Source organism: Mirounga leonina, unplaced genomic scaffold (genome assembly GCF_011800145.1).
Source record: "Mirounga leonina isolate KUSES-001 unplaced genomic scaffold, KU_Mleo_1.0 Mir_96, whole genome shotgun sequence".
NCBI lineage: Eukaryota > Metazoa > Chordata > Mammalia > Carnivora > Phocidae > Mirounga > Mirounga leonina.
Window position 1 is genome coordinate 309,487 of NW_023270871.1, and position 22,248 is coordinate 331,734.

At 42.8% G+C, this 22,248-nt stretch overlaps 1 protein-coding gene across 1 annotated transcript in view; it reads right to left on the minus strand.

Moving 5' to 3' along the window:
* The window catches only part of LOC118006334 (A disintegrin and metalloproteinase with thrombospondin motifs 12-like), a 298,264-nt gene that overhangs the window by 270,389 nt on the left and 5,627 nt on the right, over positions 1–22,248 (minus strand). The window contains exon 2 of the mRNA XM_034998952.1: positions 20,045–20,409. Within this exon, the coding sequence (XP_034854843.1) occupies positions 20,045–20,409 (365 nt within the window). The remainder of the gene's footprint in view (positions 1–20,044; positions 20,410–22,248) is intronic.

A 22,248-nucleotide genomic window follows, 5' to 3' on the forward strand; every position in this document is an offset into this window, starting at 1 on the left:
TTTATGTGTATATATGCATCTATACGCATTCCATTGAGAGGCCTGGAACAGCAACACCCAGTAACAGTGAGTACATCGAGTGCCCAGATCTTTGCTTAAATACCACGCTTCTGGGAGCGGGGCTTGTGGTGGAGGGAAAGTTCCCTGAAGAAATGACTGATTCTAGGGCTGGGAAAATACAAGGTGAACTTAGAACATCTTATTGTACCAGAAAACAGCAGAGTGCTCAAACAATGATGAGACGAGTCCGAAGGACACAGAAACCAGATGGAAGGGCTCCCACTGGCCAAACTGAGACCACTGAGCATCGCAGTATTGCAATAAATAATGACATATCACACTAAATAATAATGTGTTAGTATGGACGTATTAATATAAATAAGAGAATGAGTAAATTGAAAGTCTGTGAGGAAAAGAATGCTCACATAGTTTCAAAGTCTTCCCCCTGACTATTTATTAATTAGGAAGAGGAAAGAGACTAACTTGCTCTCTGCCCTCTGGCCACACCACCTTCTTGCAGTTCCTCCAAGAGGATCCCTTTGCTCCTTCTTGCTCCAGGGCCCATACACGTGTTCCAGAAATGCTCTCTTCCAGTCTTTTCTCCCGCTTGTCCTCCAAGCTCAGATCAAAAATTATCTTCTCACAAAAGCCTCCCAAGTCCCAGACATCACTGGGTCCTTCCTTTATATGATCCCATAGCATTCATAGTGCTTGCCAAGACCCCAGTTATATGTTTGCAGTTACCTATCTAACAGCTAATCCCAACAGAGAGGCACAATGACAGCCTTCTGATATTGTGGACACTTATTAATGGTAGCAGTCAGATGCTGGGATTTCACTTCTCCGCGTAAGCACTCACAGTGGAGTATCACCAAGGTGGACATTAACAAAACGCACGGAGGACCTATGGGGAGTCATTTATTGCACCTAGCAGTCAAAACCAACTCCCTGAATGAAGGAAGTCACAGGAGGCCTTGGAATGCAGATCTTCAGGCTCCAAACTTAGTCCTACTGCGCCACCAGGCTATAGCTCTGGTCCGGGAATTCTAACTGACATTCATAACGTCTGTTCTCCACACAGACACTGAAATTTTTAAAGTCTACACTAAAAATTTCCCTCCAATTTAAGACTGAATAATTAATTAGAAAGAGGAGATTATCTATATGTAATCATCTATATTATTATATATAATAATAATCTATTATCTAGATTATGAATAATCTTTATTATTCAGCCTCAAAAAGGAAGAATACAAATGGCCAACAGGTCTATGAAAAGATGTTCAACATCATTAGTCATCAGGGAAATGCAAATCAAAACCACAATGAGCTATCCCTTCATACCTGTTAGGATAGTTGTGATTTAAAAAATTAAAAGCTAAGAATTGTTGGGGAGGATGTAAATAAATTGGAACCCTCATACCCTGTTAGAGGGAATATAAAATAATGCAGCTATTGGAAAACGATATGGAAGTTCCTAAAAAAAAATTAAGAATAAAACTACCATGGGGTGCCTGGGTGGCTCACTTGGTTAAGCGTCTGCCTTCAGCTCGGGTCATGACTCAGGGTCCTGGGATTGGGCCCTGCACGGGGCTCCCTGCTCAGCTGGGAGCCTGCTTCTCCCTCCCTCTGCCTGCCACTCCCCCTGCTTGTGCTTTCTCTCTCTCTGTCAAATAAATAAATAAAATCTTAAAAAAAAAAAAAAAAAAAGAATAGAACTACCGTATCATCCAGCAATCCCACTTCTGGGTATACACCCAAAAGAATTGAAATCAGGATCTCAAAGAGCCCTCTGCACTCCCATGTCCACTGCAACATTATTCACAAAAGCCAAAAGATAGAAATAATCCAACATCCATCAATAGATGAATGGATAAAGAAAATAAGGTACACCATGGAATATTACACAACGTTAAAAAAGGAGGAAATTCTACCATTTGTGACAACAAGGATGGGGCTGGAAGACAGTATGCTCAGTGACATAATTCTGTCACAGAATGAATGTTGCATGACTCCTCTTACAAGAAGCATCTAAAATAGTCAAAGGTGTAAAGTGGACCATAGAGTGACGGTTATCAGAGGGTGGGGGAGATGGATATGGGGAATTAACTGTATTTAACAATAAGGTGTTGCATAATGAAAAAATGTCAGAGGGGGAAGCTCATGTCAAGTGTTCTTACCACAAAAAAAGAAAAGGAAAAGAAAGAAAGAAAAAGAGACACAGGGAAACTTTTGGAGGTGATGGCTATGTTTATTACCCGGATTGTGGTAACGGTAACATGAGTATATATATATCTCCAAATGCACCAAACTGGATACATTAATGATGCGCAGTTTTTTTTGCATACCAAGTATACTTCAGTAAAACCTGAGGGGTGAAAAAAAGCACATGCTACAACAGGGTTGAACCCTGAAGATATTACACTAATTGAAAGAAGCCAGTCACAAAAGAGCAAATACAGTATGATTCCATTTCTCTGAGGTACCTAGAGTAGTCACATTTATGGAGACATAAAGTAAAATGGCGGTTGCCAGGAGCTGAGGGGAAGAAGCGAATGGGGAGTTGTTGTTTAATGGGTACAGGATTTGGGAAGCTGAAAAAGTTCTGGGGATGGACGGGGGTAATGGTTGCACAAGAACGCAAATGTACTCAATGCCGCTGAACTTCACCCTTGAAAATGGTTAGTTTCTGTTATGTGTATTTTACCACACACAAAAATAGTCTAGAATAATACCTCTTGAAGGCTAGGCAGAGCAGTTGTTCTGAGAAGGTGACTTGGGAGTTTCTGGGAGGCCGAGGTAGGTGACCAATACAAGTTACATCATAAACCTTTTTCTATTTTTTAAATGTTGCAGCGCATGAATGTATTACCTGCTTCAACAAAAAATTGTAAGTGGAGAGGAAAACCTGGAGTCCTCTCCTGTGCTGATTTGCGTTCTAGATTATTTTTTCTTCCCCTGGATCAGTAATAAAAGCTTGGGCAGAAAGAGAGTGAAAACTAAATGCTCAAGTTTAAGGTAGAAAAATGTGTTTAAGAAAAAAGAAGTAATTGAAAATGTTAACTTATTTTGTCCAAAAGACTAAATGATGAATAATATAGTATATGCTAATTCTAGGGTACAGCAAATAAATGTGAATAAATAAAATTATTTACTTGAACATTGGAAAAGCCATTTTTCTAGAGGACTGAATCTTCTAGTTATTCTGCAGTGGTAACAGTAACATTAATAATAATAACAACAGTAATGGCTACAGTTTCTTGAACATTTGCTCTGGGCAAGACAGTGTTACATAATCAATATTTCATTTAATCCTCACAGCTAACCAATTAAAGAGGTATTATTAGATTAGCCACATATTACAATCTCAGAGAAAATTTGCCCAAAGCTACCGAGCTAAAGACCAAAATCTATGTAACTCAAGAGACCTCCAGGCTCTAAACAGTAGAAACCTCTCATCGAGGTGACCTTGGGAAATCTCCAGGGAAAATTATCACAGTAAAAGCTCTGAGAGCAACATCCTCCTTCTGCCAGCCATCCATTTCCATGGCACAGAACATGTCAGTACCCACCCCTGCACAGCTCGGCCTAGAACACGATTTCCCACTCTCACATTTTTGACTTGTTCATATTTCAGATTCAATTTTCAAGAAGAGGTTTTACTTAGCCATGAATCATCACCACAACCACCACCACCATCATCGTCCTCCTCCTCCTCCTCCTGTTTTTGCACACATTGCCGCAGGACAGTCCGTGCCTTGGCCACAGACCGGTCACAGTGTCAGAGTGCCTGGGTTTGCAGAGATGGTAGAAACTGCTCACCCTTCACTTCACAGACCAGGAAGCTAGGACCACAGGTGTGAAGGGACTTGCCTTAGCGCTCCTGCGAGCTAGGAGCGGTCAGACATAAAGCACAGGTCTCTCAACTCCAGGTCCAATGCTTTTGATTAATAAAAGCCTAAATCTCAGCGGACTGGCCTAGAGATTAGAATAAAAAGGAAGAAAAGCCTGCTTATCAAACATATCTCTCTATTAAAACAGTTTAATGTAAATAGAATTAAACTAGTAAAAGAGCAAATCCTTTCCAGAGAAAGGATATAAAGCATTTATCAGTGGATCTCAAATCCTTTCCTGGTCATTTGCCATGGCTATCTGCCATCACAACCTTCCAAAGAGAAAAGAATACTCAGAAGGGAAACTGCAGGGGTGCCTCCCGTCCATCATCCAAGCTCAGATGTGCCCTCTGGTCCAGTGCAATTTCAAATGAATGAGGGTCAAGGATGTTTTTACACATTTAACTGTAACTGTGATTTCAGCCATTTCTCCTGCAACATAGCTTCAGATAAAAACCTCTTTCTGTGGACTTATTCTGTATTAGCTAGCTCCCTCCTCCCACAACTAACACACACACACACACACACAGTCTGCTCCTCTACCTCCAATAAATTCTATTTTATCCGGAAGCTTTGCTGTGAACAGCCTATTTCCACTGTTCTTTCTCTATCAAGCTACACAGAGATTGGAAAGGAGTTAAGAAATTTTTTTAAGTTTATGTATTTATTTATTTTTAAGTAATCTCTACACCTAATGTGGGGCTCAAACTCATGACCCCAAGATCAAGAGTTGCATGCTCTTCCAACTGAGCCAGCCAGGCAACCCAAGATAAGAAATTCGGGGACCTGGGTGGCCCAGTTGGTTAAGCATCTGACTCTCCATTATGGCTCGGGTCATGATCTCAGGGTCATGAGATCAAGCCCCGCATTGGGCTCCACACTCTCTCTCTCATTCTGCAACCCACCCCCCCGGCTTGCTCTAGTGTGCGCTTTCTCTCTCTCTCTCAAAAAAAAAATATATATCATTTAATAAATGATATATGAGATATAATTTAATTTAATTAATTTAATTTAGTTAATATATACTATTATATATAACTTATGTAAGTTACTTAAATAATTTATAATATATAACATATAATATATGTATTATAAAATATACAACATATAAAATTATATGTTAAATATACCTGTTTTGTAAGTTAAATAACTTTTAAGTTATATAAGCCTCGTTTTAGCTAACTGCTCAACTTCATGTGTTCCTGCTGCAGATCTGCTAAAAAACAAAAGATAGTAAAAATAACTAAAACACAGCAAGAGTAAGAAAAAGGAAGGAAAGCCAAAGAGAAAGCCCAGAAAACCCACAACCGGCGAAGGGGGGGAGGATCAGTCATCAGAGATAAGCTGAGAATGTTGGAGAATCAGAAAGAGAAAAATTCAGTTGCAAACTTAAAAAAAAGGAAAAAACAAAACAAAACAAAAAACTTGAAAGAAGAAAGGATGCCTGCTTGGAAGAAAGATGTAATATCTGATGACCCAGTCAGAGAGTGTGGAAGTTGTGTATTTTTAAATTGTGTGACTCATTCCTTAGGGCCAAAGCAGAAATCAAGTGAGGAAAAAAATTCCCAGCGAAAAATATGTCAACAGGGTGGCGGTGGTGAGGGGAGGGTGGATTGGTGACGAGGGGAATCAATGACATCCAATGGGACCATCTAGTATGAAATCGTATCATTCTGACAAATTTGTTTCTCAGAATAACTTATTGCCCTCCCCTCCAATTTAACTGTCAAACCCTGAAGGAATGTGTAACTGGGAATGAGGCTGAGTTAGAGTAGTGGGTCTGGTACAGGATGCACTGGGGTATGAAAGTCACTGTTTTGTTTTATTGTATTGTATTGTATGGTATGGTATTATATTGTATTTTAATTTTGAGAGAGAGAGAGACAGAGAGCAGGGGCAGGGGGCAGAGGGAGAGAGAGAATCCCAAGGAAGCTCCATGCCCAGTATGGAGCCCGAAGCAGGGCTCGATCTCACAACCCGGAGATCATGACCTGAGCCAAAATCAAGAGTGGGACACTTAATTGACTGAGCCACTGAGCGCACCCCCCCCCCAAATCATTCTGTTTAAATGAATGCCTGAAATATCTCAAGGAGAAAAATCAGCAAATCCAACAACATACACCATTAGGAAATCTCAGAAGATCTTATTTTTTTAAATGTGTTTGTTTAGAGGAAGATTTTCAGTGTTTGATTATCAGAAAAGCCTTAAAAGCAAATAACCAAGTATAATCAATGAAGAAAGCAAACAGGACAACCGTGGTGTTACCAAATGGTTTGTGGGGCACATATTCTCTAAAATCCTCATGTATTTAGTCAAGGATACAGAACTTCATGGACCTAAGGTGGACTGGCCCAGAAGCAGAGGCCGTGTCTCCTGTCCTGTTGTCTATGGGGTGCACTGTTGTAAGTGGCCCTCTCTGCAAGGGTAGTGTCCTCCCAGAACTGAGAGGAAAGCCTCATTCTTGCTTTGCCCTTTTATTCCTAGACTTTCCTGAACATCCTGGAAAACTCCACACTTACAATCTCTTAAGGGAATATTTATAAACATCAAGGTTTCCTAAATTTGTTGACCCAAATTTAGCACCAGCAAGGCTCCATCCCCTTGGGAGTGGGAATGCAATTCTAAACAGTATCAGTTGCTATGGTCTGTCCCAGTCTTGGGAGGGCCAGGAAAGCCTATCTGTTCTCAACAGCTTAGATGAAGACACCAAAACAAAAGATTATTGCTTAGCATACTCACCAGAGGTGAGATTAAAGAACTTGAGAACAACGGGAAGCTGTCCTGGCAAGAGCTGTCCATGCCAAGGCCAAGGGTCCTAACATAACAAAACGCCGTGGAGGACAGAAGAGCAACAAAGGATGACAGAGAGCACATCTGGCCACCGTAACCTGTCTTACTTAGCTCCCAAGCCCTCATGTGCATTTTCGGTCTTCTTTTTTTTTTTTTTTCTATTTTATTATGTTCTGTTAATCACCATACATTACATCATTAGTTTTTGATGTAATGTTCCATGATTCATTGTTTGCATGTAACACCCAGTGCTCCATTCAATACGTGCCCTCTTTAATACCCATCACCAGGCTAACCCATCCCCCCACCCCCCTCCCTTCTAGAACCCTCAGTTTGTTTCTCAGAGTCCATAGTCTCTCCCCCTCCGATTTCCACCCCCTTCATTTTTCCCTTCCTACTATCTTCTTTTTTTTTTTTTTTTAAACATATGATGTATTATTTGTTTCAGGGGTACAGGTCTGTGATTCAACAGTCTCACACAATTCACAGTGCTCACCATAGCACATACCCTCCCCAATGTCTATCACCCAGCCACCCCATCCCTCCCACCCCCACCACTCCAGCAACCCTCAGTCTGTTTCCTGAGATTAAGAATTCCTCATATCAGTGAGGTCATATGATACATGTCTTTCTCTGATTGACTTATTTCGTCCAGCATAATACCCTCCAGTTCCATCCACGTCGTTGCAAATGGCAAGATCTCATTCCTTTTGATGGCTGCATAATATTCCATTGTATATATATACCACATCTTCTTTATCTGTTCATCTGTCAATGGACATCTTGGCTCTTTCCATAGTTTGGCTATTGTGCACATTGCTGCTATAAACATCGGGCTGCACATACCCCTTTGGATCACTACATTTGTATCTTTGGGGTAAATACCCAGTAGTGCAATTGCTGGGTCATACGGTAGCTCTATTTTCAACTTTTTGAGGAACCTCCATACTGTTTTCCAGAGTGGCTGCACCAGCTTGCATTCCCACCAACAGTGTAGGAAGGTTCCCCTTTCTCCACATCCTCGCCAACATCTGTCCTTTCCTGACTTGTTAATTTTAGCCATTCTGACTGGTGTGAGGTGGTATCTCATTGAGGTTTTGATTTGGATTTCCCTGAGGCCAAGCGATGTTGAGCACTTTTTCATGTGTCTTTTGGCCATTTGGATGTCTTCTTTGGAAAAATTTCTGTTCATGTCTTCTGCCCATTTCTTGATTGGATCATTTGTTCTTTGGGTTTGAGTTTGATAAGTTCTTTATAGATTTTGGATACTAGCCCTTTATCTGATATGTTATTTGCAAATATCTTCTCCCATTCTGTCGGTTGTCTTTTGGTTTTGTTGACTATTTCTTTTGCTGTGCAAAAGCTTTTTATCTTGATGAAGTCCCAATAGTTCATTTTTGCTCTTGCTTCCCTTGCCTTTGGCGATATTTCTAGGAAGAAGTTGCTGCAGCTGAGGTCGAAGAGGTTGCTGCCTGTGTTCTCCTTTAGGATTTTGATGGACTCCTGTCTCACACTGAGGTCTTTCAACCATTTTGCATCTATTTTTGTGTGTGGTGTAAGGAAATGGTCCAGTTTCATTCTTCTGCACGTGGCTGTCCAATTTTCCCAACACCATTTGTTGAAAAGACTGTCTTTTTTCTACTGGACATTCCTTCCTGCTTTGTCAGAGATTAGTTGACCATAGAGCTGAGGGTCCATTTCTGGGCTCTCTATTCTGCTTCATTGATCTATGTGTCTGTTTTTGTGCCAGTACCATGCTGTCTTGATGATGACCGCTTTGTAATAGAGCTGGAAGTCCAGAATTGTGATGCCGCCAGCTTTGCTTTCCTTTTTCAACATTCCTCTGGCTATTCGGGGTCTTTTCTGGTTCCATACAAATTTTAGGATTATTTGTTCCATTTCTTTGAAAAAAGTGGATGGTATTTTGATGGGGATTGCATTGAATGTGTAGATTGCTCTAGGTAGCATTGACATCGTCACAATATTTGTTCTTCCAATCCATGAGCATGGAACGTTTTTCCATTTCTTTGTGTCTTCCTCAATTTCTTTCATGAGTATTTTATAGTTTTCTGAGTACAGATTCTTTGCCTCTTTGGTTAGATTTATTCCTAGTTATCTTATGGTTTTGGGTGCAATTGTAAATGGGATCGACTCCTTAATTTCTCTTTCTTCTGTCTTGTTGTTGGTGTATAGGAATGCCACTGATGTCTGTGCATTGATTTTATATCCTGCCACTTTACTGAATTCCTGTATGAGTTCTAGCAGTTTTGGGGTGGAGTCTTTGGGTTTTCCACAAATCTTTTTTTGAATCACATTATCTAAGATTTCTCTTCCCCCTTCTATCCATCAACATCGATTAGAACAACAGCATCCCCCCTACTGTTTCTAAACTTCATGAGGCTTAGAACATCGGGACAGTAATTTGCCACAAGGATGCAATATGTGGAAGGGTGAACTCAAGCAGAACTAGTATCTCTGGGTACGGTGGGCCGATGCCTGTCAAATTGTAATGCACAGGGGCGCCTGGATGGCTCAGTCATTAAGTGTCTGCCTTCGGCTCAGGTCATGATCCCAGGATCCTGGGATCGAGTCCCACATCGGGCTCCCTGCTCGGCGGGAAGCCTGCTTCTCCCTCCCCCACTCCCCCTGCTTATGTTCCCTCTCTCGCTGTGTCTCTCTCTGTCAAATAAATAAATAAAATCTTTAAAAAAAAAAATTGTAATGCACATACAAATTACCTGGGGAGCTTGTTAAAATGTAGGTTCTGATTCAGCAAATCGGGTAGGACCTGAGAAGTTTCATTAGTAACAAGCTCCACGTGATGTTCAGGCCGATGGTCCATGGGCCACACATTTTGTAGCAAGGACCGAGTCCACTCAAATAACAGACCCAAAAAGGCAAAGGGTCTCAACTAAGGTCACAGGGTTAATAAGTACTGAGCTAGGACTTGAGCCCAGTTTCTCGGACTCCCAAATCTAGTGGGATTGCTCTGTACAAAATATATGCCAAGTCTCCACAGATCTGGCTGTATGTCTCTCTGACGTAGGTTGTCTGGTCAAAAATAAATCAGTTATGGGACACCTGGGTGGCTTGGTTTGTTAAGCAACTGCCTTCGGCTCAGGTCGTGATCCTGGTGTCCCGGGATCGAGTCCCACATCAGGCTCCCTGCTCAGCGGGGAACCTGCTTCTCCTTCTGACCCTTCCCCCTCTTATGCTTTCTCTCTCCTTCTCTCTCAAATAAATAAAATCTTAAATAAATAAATAAATAAATAAATAAATAAATCAGTTATGTCACACTGAAAGATCATCTCCAACAACCAAGTGCAACATTTTTTTTCAGTTACAAAACCTAAAACCCAGGCCTCTTGTTTTCTCATTTTTCAAAGTTCTTATTAATATCTGTTCATCAATGGAGACATTTGTGAAAGGAACTAGAGCTTTCTGAAAGCTAATATTTAAGCTCCCTGGACCTATGATTCATACACAATCAAAAAAGAAGAGGAACGGTAATATATGAACATCAAGTGGGAAACTCTGCACATCTCATCTTCAGTCTCTGTAATGAAAACAGAAATGAGATTCAAAATAAAGCCTTCGGAGAAGAGATATACAGGAGAAGGGAATAACATCTCCAGCTGCATTTCTGTGAACACATAAGCCAAGTAATTAACCCAGTAACAAACAGAGCACCTGGCCTCCTCTCATCCCCCATAAGCCGGGGGTCGTTCCTTCTCCTGGCCTGTGCTTGGTCCACAGAGAAGGCCCCTAATTCAAGACCTAGCAAAGGGAAGAAAATAACGCTGCTTCTTGAAATACAGGTTCTTCAGTTCTCTCTCTCACTTCCAATCCATCCTGCTGGGAACTCACAAGATAACTGAAAAGGAAGCAGAAAGATGAAAAAGAAGGGGAGGGGGACAACGCTCTTGGGATGAGTCTGTAACACAAAGCACTAATAATGAGGAGCGGCATCTTCTGCCAACCAGAGGCCCTGTTCCAAAGTCTCATGTCGGAGTCAGCATGGGTCTGACCAGGCAACCCCCAAAGGTCAGGGGTCACGGGAATTCGTCAGCCTGGGAGCAGAGTTAGGGGATACACAGAGCATTTCTTTCCATCCCTCCTGGCGAAGAATGACAAACCCTGACACACAGGCATCCCACAACTCAAACAACTGTGTTCTGCAAACAAGCCACAGAGTTCGAGATCAGGAAGCAAGGCAAGAAGCCATGCTGGGCAAGTTTTCCCACACAGTTCTGCCAATGGATTTCATTCCTTGGCTACATCACCCTGGGCTTCAGCCGGAGCTCAAGAACAAGAGGGCAGAAACGGTTACATTCTTTGATTGTATGGAAAAAGAAGCCGCAGACCTTTCCATCCGGGCCAAGAACTGAACTGCGTTTAAGGGAGTACAGTGGTATGAAGCATACCCCTCTCTCAGTGGACGCGCCATCACACAGCATAGAGTTTTAAATGCCATTCATCTCATTGACAACATTTGCAGAGCAAAACACAGAGAATACTTCATTCTTGCGTTTTTGGAAATGAGAACTTAACAAAGTTTAAAGAGTTACAATGATATAACGGCACATCCTAATAAAAACTGAGGTCTTATTAGTGAGAAGCTGGAAGACCACTCCAAGTCTTCATAGGGTCCTGCATCCTAAGATTAAATTTCTTTTTTGGGCAGATGTTCCATTTGCTCTGGTGACAAAAAGTAAAATTCTCTTCACCTCAATGTAAAGATGGCTAAACAAAGAAACAGAGGGGTGCTCTTCAAACATGGTTATTGGGTAGAAATGTTTTTCTCTGACATGTCAATAGGATCTGAGCATTTATGTAACTGTGTCTTCCTGAGAAGCCTCCTCCCTTGTTCCAGCTCAAGCAGTTGTTCATTGGAGATCAGAAGCAAAGAACCCAATAGTCTCAGGAAATAGACACCGACTTGTTCTTCACCTTGAATTGAAGAAGAGGTTGGGGAAAAGTATTGGTCAAGACTTTCGAGAGCTCAATGGAAAAGGATCTGCTCTTTTTTTTTTTTTAAGATTTTATTTATTTGCGAGAGAGAGAATGAGAGATAGAGAGCATGAGAGGGAGGAGGGTCAGAGGGAGAAGCAGACTCCCTGCTGAGCAGGGAGCCCGATGTGGGACTTGATCCCGGGACTCCAGGATCATGACCTGAGCTGAAGGCAGTTGCTTAACCAACTGAGCCACCCAGGCGCCCAGGATCTGCTCTTAATGTGCATACACAGCCCACCTCTCCATACTGCTATATGAAACTGAGTACCTCAAGCTTTGGGAAACATGCTGACAATGGGTGACTGTGTCCTCATGTGACTGTCATCTGGGGGCAAAGGGATGATAAAAAGCCCTCTTTTCCTCCTGAAGCTAGGATTTGGTTCAGTTGGTAGAGCGTGAGCTAGATTTCAGCCCTCACTGGTCCCCATGATGGGGTACTTTTATGGAGTTGGCTTTAGGTTGGGGTTTCCCCTGAAGCAAGTAGCTATTCCTTGCAAGAAACACCTGGAAAAAAGAAATAGAAGATGGGCTTGAGTCTGGGGTGGGGAAATTTTCCTCCTTTCTCAGAGGCCTCGTGATTGGGCCCAGGACTCAGCAGAGAACTATGCTTCAGTGCACCCGATAGCAGGGAGATGGCCAGTAAGGCAGATCCTTGCTACAGATCAAAAGGCCGGGTGCTTGGTCAGAGACCCTCTTGGAGCTCAGCCTAGACCCAGCACAGCCAAGGCGAAAAGAAGTCTCAGGTCATTATGTGTATTGTCCTTCCTTCTCTTTATATGCAAACTTTTTAAAGAATCTTACTGAAAATTAGTTTGGAATCTGATGTGCTTTGCAGAACTAAGAAAAGCCCTGACCCAGGCCCAGAAGAGAACAGTAAAGTTGATAGCAGTGTCTCCTTCCCAAAGTCAACATGATGGTGGCAATCACAGTGGCAGTCACAGTGTTCCTGGAGCCACAGTGTTCCTAGCGTCACAACGCTCTCAGACCCAGGAGGGCCACATAGCAGAACAACATCACACTGCCCTGATGAGGAGCCAGTGCCCTGGGAACACACCAGAAGTGATTCATGGGCCATTTAAGCAGACTGTATTCTAGAAGTCAATAGGTGGCGTGCGAGCCATTGTTTGGGTGGTTGAGGAACCATAATCTCATTGTGAAGCCACAGCCTGGAAAGGTCTACAGGAATGTGGGGCAGTAAAAGGCTAAATGCTGAAATAAACGCATCCTTCCCTTCAACCACTATTTACTGAAGGTTTACTATGGAACACAACTAGATGTGTGAACAAGACAGCATGAGGGAAAGAAAAGTTAAGCAAAAAAGAAAAGAAAGTATCAGGTATTTTAGGTTCTTTTAAAAATAAAACAGGCAATGTGATAGAACACTGGAGGCATCTAATGTAGACTGAATGGTCAGGGAAGATCATGAGCTGGGATCTGAAAGACAAGAAGGAGCAGCTATGTAGAAATCTGAAGGAAGAACATTCTAGGCAGAGGGAACATGAATGCAAAGGAGATGAGGCAGAGTGTGTTTGGTGCAACTGAAGAACAGAGAGAAGGTCAGTGTGCCTGGAGTACTCGGCGGGAGGGCAAGGTGATGGGGCAGGAGGGCAGGGAGGTAGGCAATGAGCAGGTCAGAGGGAGCCCGGAGGCCAGGACAAGGCATTCGGGTTGTATTCTACCGTGATGGGAAGTAAGTAGAGATTTGCAGCAGCAGAGCGCACTGCTCCATGAATGGGTTTAAAAGTCCAGTCTGGCCATGGTGAGAAATGGTCTGCAGGGAATTAACACAGGAAGTGGAGGACCACTTGGGAGGTCAATGCCGTGGTCCAGAAGAGACAGGACGGTGACTAGAACTAGGGGAAAGTCTCTCAACCTCGAAACTACTAACATTTTGTACCATATAATCCTTTGTTGTGGAGGGCCATTCTGTACACCGTAGAAAGTTTCCAATATCTCTCACTAGAAGCCAGAAGCAATCTCCCCTTTCCCAGTTGTGACAACCAAAAATATCTCCAGACATTGCCAAATATCCCCTATAGGGCAAAACTACCCCTGTTGAGAATGAGCAAACTAGGGTGTTAGCTGTAGAAGTGACAAGAGTGGTAGATTCTGCACATATTTTGATGGAAGAGCGGACAGGATTTGCTGATAAGAATAAATAGAGAGTGGGAGAGAAATAGATGAGTCAATGATAATTCCACGGGTTTTGGCCCAGGTAACTAGAAGAATGGAGTAGACATGCCCAGCGATGGGGAAGATGGCTGGAGGAGGGAATAGAGAGGATTGCTTTGGGGACGCCTGGGTGGCTCTGTCAGTTAAGCATCTGCCTTCAGCTCAGGTCATGATCTCAGGGTCCTGGGATCGAGCCCCGCATCAGGCTCCCTGCTCGGCAGGGAGCCTGCTTCTCCCTCTCCCTCTGCCTGCCGCTCTACCTCCTTGTGCTCTCTCTCTCTGTCAAATAATAAAATCTTAAAAAAAAAAAAAAGAGGATTGCCTTGAACATGTCAAATTTAAGATTCCTATTAGGCATACATGTAGAAATGGCAAAGAGCTGGAACTAGGAAATATCAGAGTTAGATACATAAATTTAGTAGTTATTCGTATACATATACAGAGATAGAGGCAAATGATATAGATGATAGGCAGATGAGTGATGACAAACAGATAGACAGACAGGTAGACACAAAAGACAGATAATTATACAAAGAGATGATTAGATAGATGATAGATAATAATGATAGATGATAAATGAACAGATAGACAGATGGACAGACAGAATGACAGATAAGTAGATAGCAGTTGAGGCTGGTCAGGATCACCTAATAAGAGGGTCAAGTTAGAGAAGAGGGAGCCACAGACCAAGCCCTGGAACATTCTATTAATTAAAGATATGGAAAGGAGTAAAGGATGTTGAGACAGAACTCTCAGAGTGGTGGGTAGGAATAAAACTGTAATAATATGGTGTCACTTAAGCCAAGAGAAAAAAATACTTAAAAATAGGAATTGTGTCACATGGTGCTGAAACACAAGTACAAGGAAACCAGAGAAGCACCTACTGGCAACACGACCTTCACTGATGACTTGACAAGAGCAGTTTTCATGAGGTGTCGTAACAACGTGGGTAAAGAGATTCGGCTACTCCTACTAAGCCAACAAAAGAACTGGGTACTTTTCTCAAGTATTTGAAGCTGTTATCTACAATGGTGTGAGATAAGCAGGGATGACTAATGAGATTATCCATATTTTTTGTGTAGAAATAGTTTGCAAGGGGCATGTGAGGTTAAGGCAGTCACTGAAATGAAGGTTCTTGCTACAGCTTTCGAGACAAGCTGCACACTTAAAAACCTACCAAAAGGGAAAAGGGCACTGGAATTCTTCAGACTGAAAAGAAATCCTAAATCATACTAATGAGGCATAGAAACTTGGGTTCCATCAGAGCAGACTCTTCTCCAAACCTGCTCTGAATCAATGAGCTAAGTCTTGCCCACCAGCCCCCATCTTTCAGCAGCAGGGAAGACAGTGAGGTTCAGCACAGAAGAAATTACTATCATTCTACCAGACTAATTTAGAATCAGAAAATTCTCCAAAACAGAATACTTCAAGAATAAATGTGAGTGAACAAACCAAGGGAACAAATTTGCAAAAACAGTTTCACAATTTTTCCCCAAATAAATTCTCTGACCCAGAAGAGGAAATTAAAAAAAAAAATACAAGGCAATTATTGAGTCCATTTAACAGCCTCATTCTCTAATCATACTAACTACTGGACAGGTGGGATGGGCCTGCAGGTCCATAAGAACAACCCATTTAATGGCTGGGAGATTTCCTGGTGAGAAATGCCATCAGAGTGAGATTTAGAAGGGAGGGCCCAAGGAGCTACAAAACTCTCACCTTGGGAAAGAGGGAAGACCAAACATGGATCTTTCAGTCCCACCAGTCAACCTGGATAGGTTTCATGGGAAGAACTGGAAGAGACTTACCATGTTCATGGATTGGACTAAACATAACAAATGTTAATTTCCCAAATTTATATATAGGTCTAATATAATTCTTACCAAAATTTCAGCAAATTTTTGTGGTCAGATTATTCTAAAACTTATATGGAAAGGCAAAGGAAGGAGAATTACTAAAACAATTTTGACAAAATATAAAACAGTAGGAATCATTCTACTTGATTTCCAGACTAATTATATAGCTCCAGTGATAAAGATTCTACTGGTGGAATAGAATATAAAACTCAGAAATAGACACAAAAATATTTCCAAGTGATTTTTGACAAGTATAGAAGCAATTCAATGGAAGGAAGGTAACTTTTTTAAAAAAAATGGTGCTGGAGCAATTGGACATCCATAGGCAATAAGAAAAAAAAGAGAATGAGAATGAACCTCTACCTAAGTCTCACATCTTATACAAAAATTAACTCAAAATGGATCATGACTCAGGGCACCTGGCTGGATAAGTTGGTTACGCATCTGCCTTTGACTCAGATCACGATCTCCAGGCCCTGGAACTGAGCCCCATGGCAGGCTCCCAGCTCAGCAGGGAGTCTGCTTCTCCTCCCTCTTCCTCTCCCCCTGCTTGTGCTCTCTCTGTCTCTCTCTCTCTCAAATGAATAAATAAAATCTTTTTAAAAAAATTTTTTTAGGGCGCCTGGGTGGCTCAGTTGGTTAAGCGACTGCCTTCGGCTCAGGTCATGATCCTGGAGTCCCAGGATCGAGTCCCTCATCGGGCTCCCTGCTCAGCAGGGAGTCTGCTTCTCCCTCTGACCCTCCTCCCTCTCATGCTCTCTGTCTCTCATTCTCTCTCTCTCAAATAAATAAATAAAATCTTAAAAAAAAAAAAATTTTTTTTAAATAAAGGGGAAATTTTTTTTTTTTAATGTATCATGACTTAAATATAAAATGTACACATAAGGAAGAGCTGGGGGCCTGAAGGAAATAGGTGTGTCTATAAAAGGACAGCACAAGGAATTGTTTGTGATGGAAATGTTGGGCATCTTGACTGTATCAATGTCAAAATGCCGGCTATGATATTGTACAGTAATTTGGGCAAGATGTTCCCATTGGGGGGGACTGAGTCAAGGGTACATTGGATCTCTCAGTATTAGTTCTTTCAACTGCATATGAATCTATAACTATCTCAAAATAAAAAGTTTAACTTTAAAGAAAAACTGAAAATAATACCTCTTTGAAAATTTCAATCCATAATTGAGCTCAAAACAAGAAAGAAAATCTCAGTGTGCTAAAAGGGAAAAGGAAAAAGTTGAGTGGGAGTTGAAGCTTAGTGGCCCGAGAGAGAGAGAGAGAGAGAGAGAGAGCCATGACCAGCTAGCTAGCTATTCAGATTAGGGGTCAGGATCTAATGCCCCGGTAGTGGCTGGAATTGAGGTTAGGCTTTAGGATAGAGCCAAAAATCATATTCACTTTAATAAAGCCTGAGGTGAGAAATACTGTCTCTGACTGTGAACAAGAATTTAAAATATTTACTAAAATAACAAACATTAAAAATATTTACTGACTCAGGTATACAGTCCAGGTGCTGGGAGACTAGACCAAGCCATCGATGAAGGGGGTTACCCATGAAGGGTCAGAACCCCAATCCCGTATCATGCAGAAGTGTGGAGTGTAACACTTTACAGAAACGTCAACTGAAATACTAACAACAAACTGACCTGGAACAAATCCTTAGAGGGCCCCTGGCAACAGCAAATCCAAAACGACCCCCCTGGGAGTCTCACAGGTAATGACTCCCACCAAGGAGGACTTCCAAGTCTAATTGATTAAACAACACGGTCTCTCCATCAAAGAACTTAGAATGGAACAAATCAACTAAACTGTTCAAAAGAAGCAAATTCCATAACTTCAAGGTTATAAAGACTTGAAGGGAGAGAGTGACGAGAATGGTAAAGACGACAGAGGGAATGCTGCTGGGCTGGGACACGGGCTGACTCAGTGGAGAGCAGCCTCCAAGAAGATGGGGACCAAAGCCATGTGGAAGGTATTAAGTGGAGGAAGGAGGTCACCCCACACCCTGGCCCGAGTGACCTTTCTTGGGTCTTCAGTTTGCAACCATCTGAGCCTGCTCCAAGGGAAGCTAAATAGACCCTAAATTATAGACAACCCCAAGAGAACACAGCCTACAGCATTAGGGTGACTACATCTAAAGCAAAGATTATGCCAGGCCTGAGCCAGAGAAAGGAGAAGCAGATGTCCTCCTCCACATGAGAGTGTTTGCTTCCTCAGAAAGCCTTCCCAAACGCCACCTCTGTCCTTAGGGTGGTGGGGGGCGTAAAAGTGAATATATCCTAAGCCTGCCGTCCTGTGAATTTGATGGTGGGGTCATGTTTGGGTGAAAGGGAAAACAAATACCACAGAAGTCAGATTCCAGAGAAGTGATCAGGAGAAATCAGACACACGTCCAACCACTATCACTTCGATGCGGAGCACTGGCCATAATGGTACATGAACTTGGAGCCAGCCAGCTCATATGCTCACAGAAAGGGAAGAAAGTCACTTGGATTTTAGTGCCTATTTTATAACTGTCCATAAACTGTTCAATTCTGTGTAACGGGCTACAAAATTATGCCAGTAGACTCGTTCTTCTGGCAAAAATCATTCAGCAATTTGAATCTAAAATTTCCATCATCTGGCTACCACATTAGTCCATTAGTGACTATTTGCTTCTTTGTGTCCCTGTGTTTAGTATGAATCTGGAATCTGAATCTGAAAATGCCCACATGGTAGTCCACACTGCTCCCTGGGGCCATTTGAAATTGAAAAGGTCCCAATATTCTGTTCCCGAGCGTGGAATAATGCTAAACAGTGTGCAGTCTCCCTGAGAGAGTACAGGATGAAAAGGGGGGACAACTGAGAGCAGCAGTTCTCAACCCTGGCTGCACGCTAGAATTATTCGGGGAGAACTGCTACTTTAGAGTAATATTGGCTAATACTGCTAATTAATCCCCACTCACGCTAATCCATTGGCTGGCAACACCTACCACACATTAGAGTTTCCTAGGGAGCTTTAAAAAATTACTGATGTCTGAGCTCCAGTCTCAGACCACTTAAATCCAAACATCTGGGAGGACGGGTGGGGAATGGGTACTTTTTAAAAGCTCCGCAGAGGATCCTAATGTTCAGCCAGGGTTATGAATGACTGCTCTAGTCCAGTCTTAAACTTCAGTGAGCACCAGAATCTCCTGGAGGGGTCATTAAAACAAGCGTTTCAAATAAGCAGATAACAGAGATAGAAGGTAGATTAGTGGTTCCCCAAAACCAGGGGAGGTGAGGGGATTAGAGGGCAACTTGTAAGGGGTAGAAAGTCTCGGGCTCAAATTAGCTGCGCAGTAAAGTTATTCGACATCTTCAAGCTTCATCATCTACTCAAATATAACCAAGATGGGGGGCTGGAGAGCAGAAGAGGATGACATACAGAAAACCCCTCACACGCCACACAATCCAGTACCTGGCATATTGGAAACATAAAAAATTGATAATAGCACCCAACATCCATTGAGTGTGTATTATTCGTAAGCACTCTCCTAAGGTGTTTACATATATTTATTCATTTAATTCCCACAATACTCTATTACGGGGATCAGGACTTTTTTTTTCCTATCAAAGCCAGATAGCAATTTTGGGGGCTCATGGGCCATACAGTCCTGATCCCAACAGCTCTGCTGTTGTACTGTGAAAGCAGCCTTGGACAATGTAAACACGTGGGCTTCTCTATGTTCCAATAAAACTTCATTTATGAAAACAAGTGGTGGTCCAGATTTGGTCTGCGGGCCGTTCTTTGCCAAGCCCTGCTGTGTGAGATGGGTATTGTCATTATCTCCATTTTATCTCTCACAGGTGAGCAAACCAAGGCACGAAGGGATAAACTGAGCCTAAGTTTCCGTATGAAGTCTGATGACGAAGTCCACATAGTCAGCTATCTACCAGAGCAGCCGGTGACGACACCGTCTTCGCTATGAGCCTCTCTCAGTCCAAACCCAGGTCCTCCTAATTCAAAAGGGGCTGGCCAGCCACTCAGGTACAATCCCCTCAGAGCGGCCTCAGAGGCTGAAAACCCGACTCCAGTCCTCCCTTCCCCCCACGCCGTTCCTGGTGGAAGTTCTCCCTGCTCTGAGGCCTCAGCGCCCTTACTCTCCATACCTCCCGCATTGGTCAACTTTTACTTTCATGCATTTCTCCCCAACCCGTTTGGCAGCCAGGACCATGCACATCACAAGTGTTGAATCTGCACGTGCTGAAGGTGGGTGCGAGCCCACTGGTAACTGGGTGTGCAGGCTGGGAGGACGGGGGCCTGGGGGCAGAGGAGGGAGGCGAGGGACCCAGGCACTCACCAGTCCCTGGCAGGCGCTGAGGGCCGCGGTCCCGATCCTGGTGCCCCGTTGCAGCACTGTGCCCCGGAGATGGCAGGGGGGTGCCGAGGAAGCCACCATCTTCACATGGGAAAGGTTCCCGTATCTCCGCTCCAAGATATAGCTTTTGGAAAGAAATCCCTGATTGACGGACAAGTTAAAGAACAGGTCCTTCTCCTCGTGTGAAATTCTGTAGTACACCCGCTCCTCTGGGCCATCCAAGTCTCTCTTCCTCCTGTTGTTGCTGCTGACGGGATGGTGCAAGCCATAGGACTGAAAATGCCCACTGGCATCTACCCGGACCGGGGCCACCACGTGGTATTCAGGCAGGGCCTTGATAAAATGCTCTGAAAGAAAAGGACACAAAGAATAAAACTGAGAGCACTCTCTGCTGAGTCTCCAGCAAGGTAAGCGCTCGGCCATTTGGAACTTAGACTTTAGCGTGTTGATGGCAAAATACCCCTGTTGGCCTGAAGTTTACAGATCCCATCTACCGCACAAACACCGGCAACAGTAAACTCCCTGAACCACTCAAAAGCGACTCGGGGCCCCTCCTGGATGACACGTGGCAGTCTGAGCCGGCACCCGGGCACAACTCTGGATGGCAGATGTTTTCCCAGAGACAAATCAAGATGAGAATTCACTCATGAGGCGTCCAGTTAGCAAGGAGGCAAGGTCAGCTTAAGGAATGTTTCAAGTCTTGAGTTGATGAATACAAGTCACAGAGCCTCGCTGTTTATTTTAAGGAGCTTAAACGCCTCAGGAACTTCCCATTAACTCAGGTTCAAAGAAAAATAAAAACAGCTAACCCGTCGTATAGACTCTGACAAACTTCACACGGATCACAGCATTAGTGTTCTGTAACATGAAACCGGTACTTAAAGAAACAAAGTTGGATTTTTTTTTTATTTTTACAAAGTATACAAAATAAAATGGTAAGATGAAAACTTTAAAAATGCAAGACAGGACACTTGTCCCTTCCACACAGGAGAACACATACACCTTTTGGCTTGCTCACGTTTAAATTCCCACCACTTCCTCCTCATCCTGATGTTTGAAAAGAACAAGGAACCTAACTAGCAGGGGCGAATCATCCCTCAGGATGCCAGACTACTTCAGGCAAACCATTAGCCACTTAGTAAAATAACTCATTGTTTGCGTTAGAGAGAAAAAAGAAAAGAAAAGAAAGAAAGAAAAGGAGCCAGGGAGGAAGCAAGAGAGCAAGAAGGAAAATCAAATTCCACTTGCCACCTCCCAGATGTATTCCTTGCGCCTTCTAGCTTACGTTGTTTTCTACAGTTACGTCGCACTTTTGCACTCTCTACTGATAGCCTGTTTATTCTCACTTAGGCTTGAACATCCCAACTACAATCCCCCTTCTTTCTCCTAAGGTCCCTGGTTCAAGTTCTTTCAGGTCCTTAACTTTCCATACCTCTCAGAATAGCCTCATTTTACCATGGTTTTTGTGCATCAGACTTTATTCCCGAAGCCTCTGGAGGCAGAATCTTGCCCATCACAGCTGCCTGGCTCGCAATGTGTCGCTCTATCAACGAGCACATCTGTAGTAGGTTAATTAAAAGAACTGGACTTAATGGGGTACATTTATAAAACAGCCTCTTTTCCCAGACAACTGCCTTCCAACACACTTTGTGAAATTGTTCATCTCTGCCTTGGATGAAATCTGGGGCAGAGCGCAGAGTTTTCAACTTAGGTACTAATAAATAGTCTCCGTTTTTTAGGTGTAAAAAAATCCAGAATCACTGCTTCTAATTGCAGCAGTTCTGAGCAACAAATCACACAGCAACACGGACAAACCTTTAAAAACAAGGTTCAGTGAAAAATAAGAAACAATACAAGTTAATACAGAGCCACTGACATCAATGGAAAATACATGCACACCAAAACAATAATACAAAGTCAGCCAGAACATATGCAAAGGAAAAATACATATGGAACCCATTAAAATGGTTTTCCATGAGGAGGAATGGGAGTGGGGACAAAAATGCAAAAAAAATAATAAAATAAAGCAAGAAAGGGGTTTTGCGCAAATCAGTGACGCTAGCGTGCCATGAACTAGGAGTCAAATTGACTCAGTCCTCTGATACTCCCCAAAGAATATCTGGACATATTTAGCATCAGAGTCTCACCGACCTTCCAAGTTCAGAGCTTAGGAGGGGAAAGGCCAG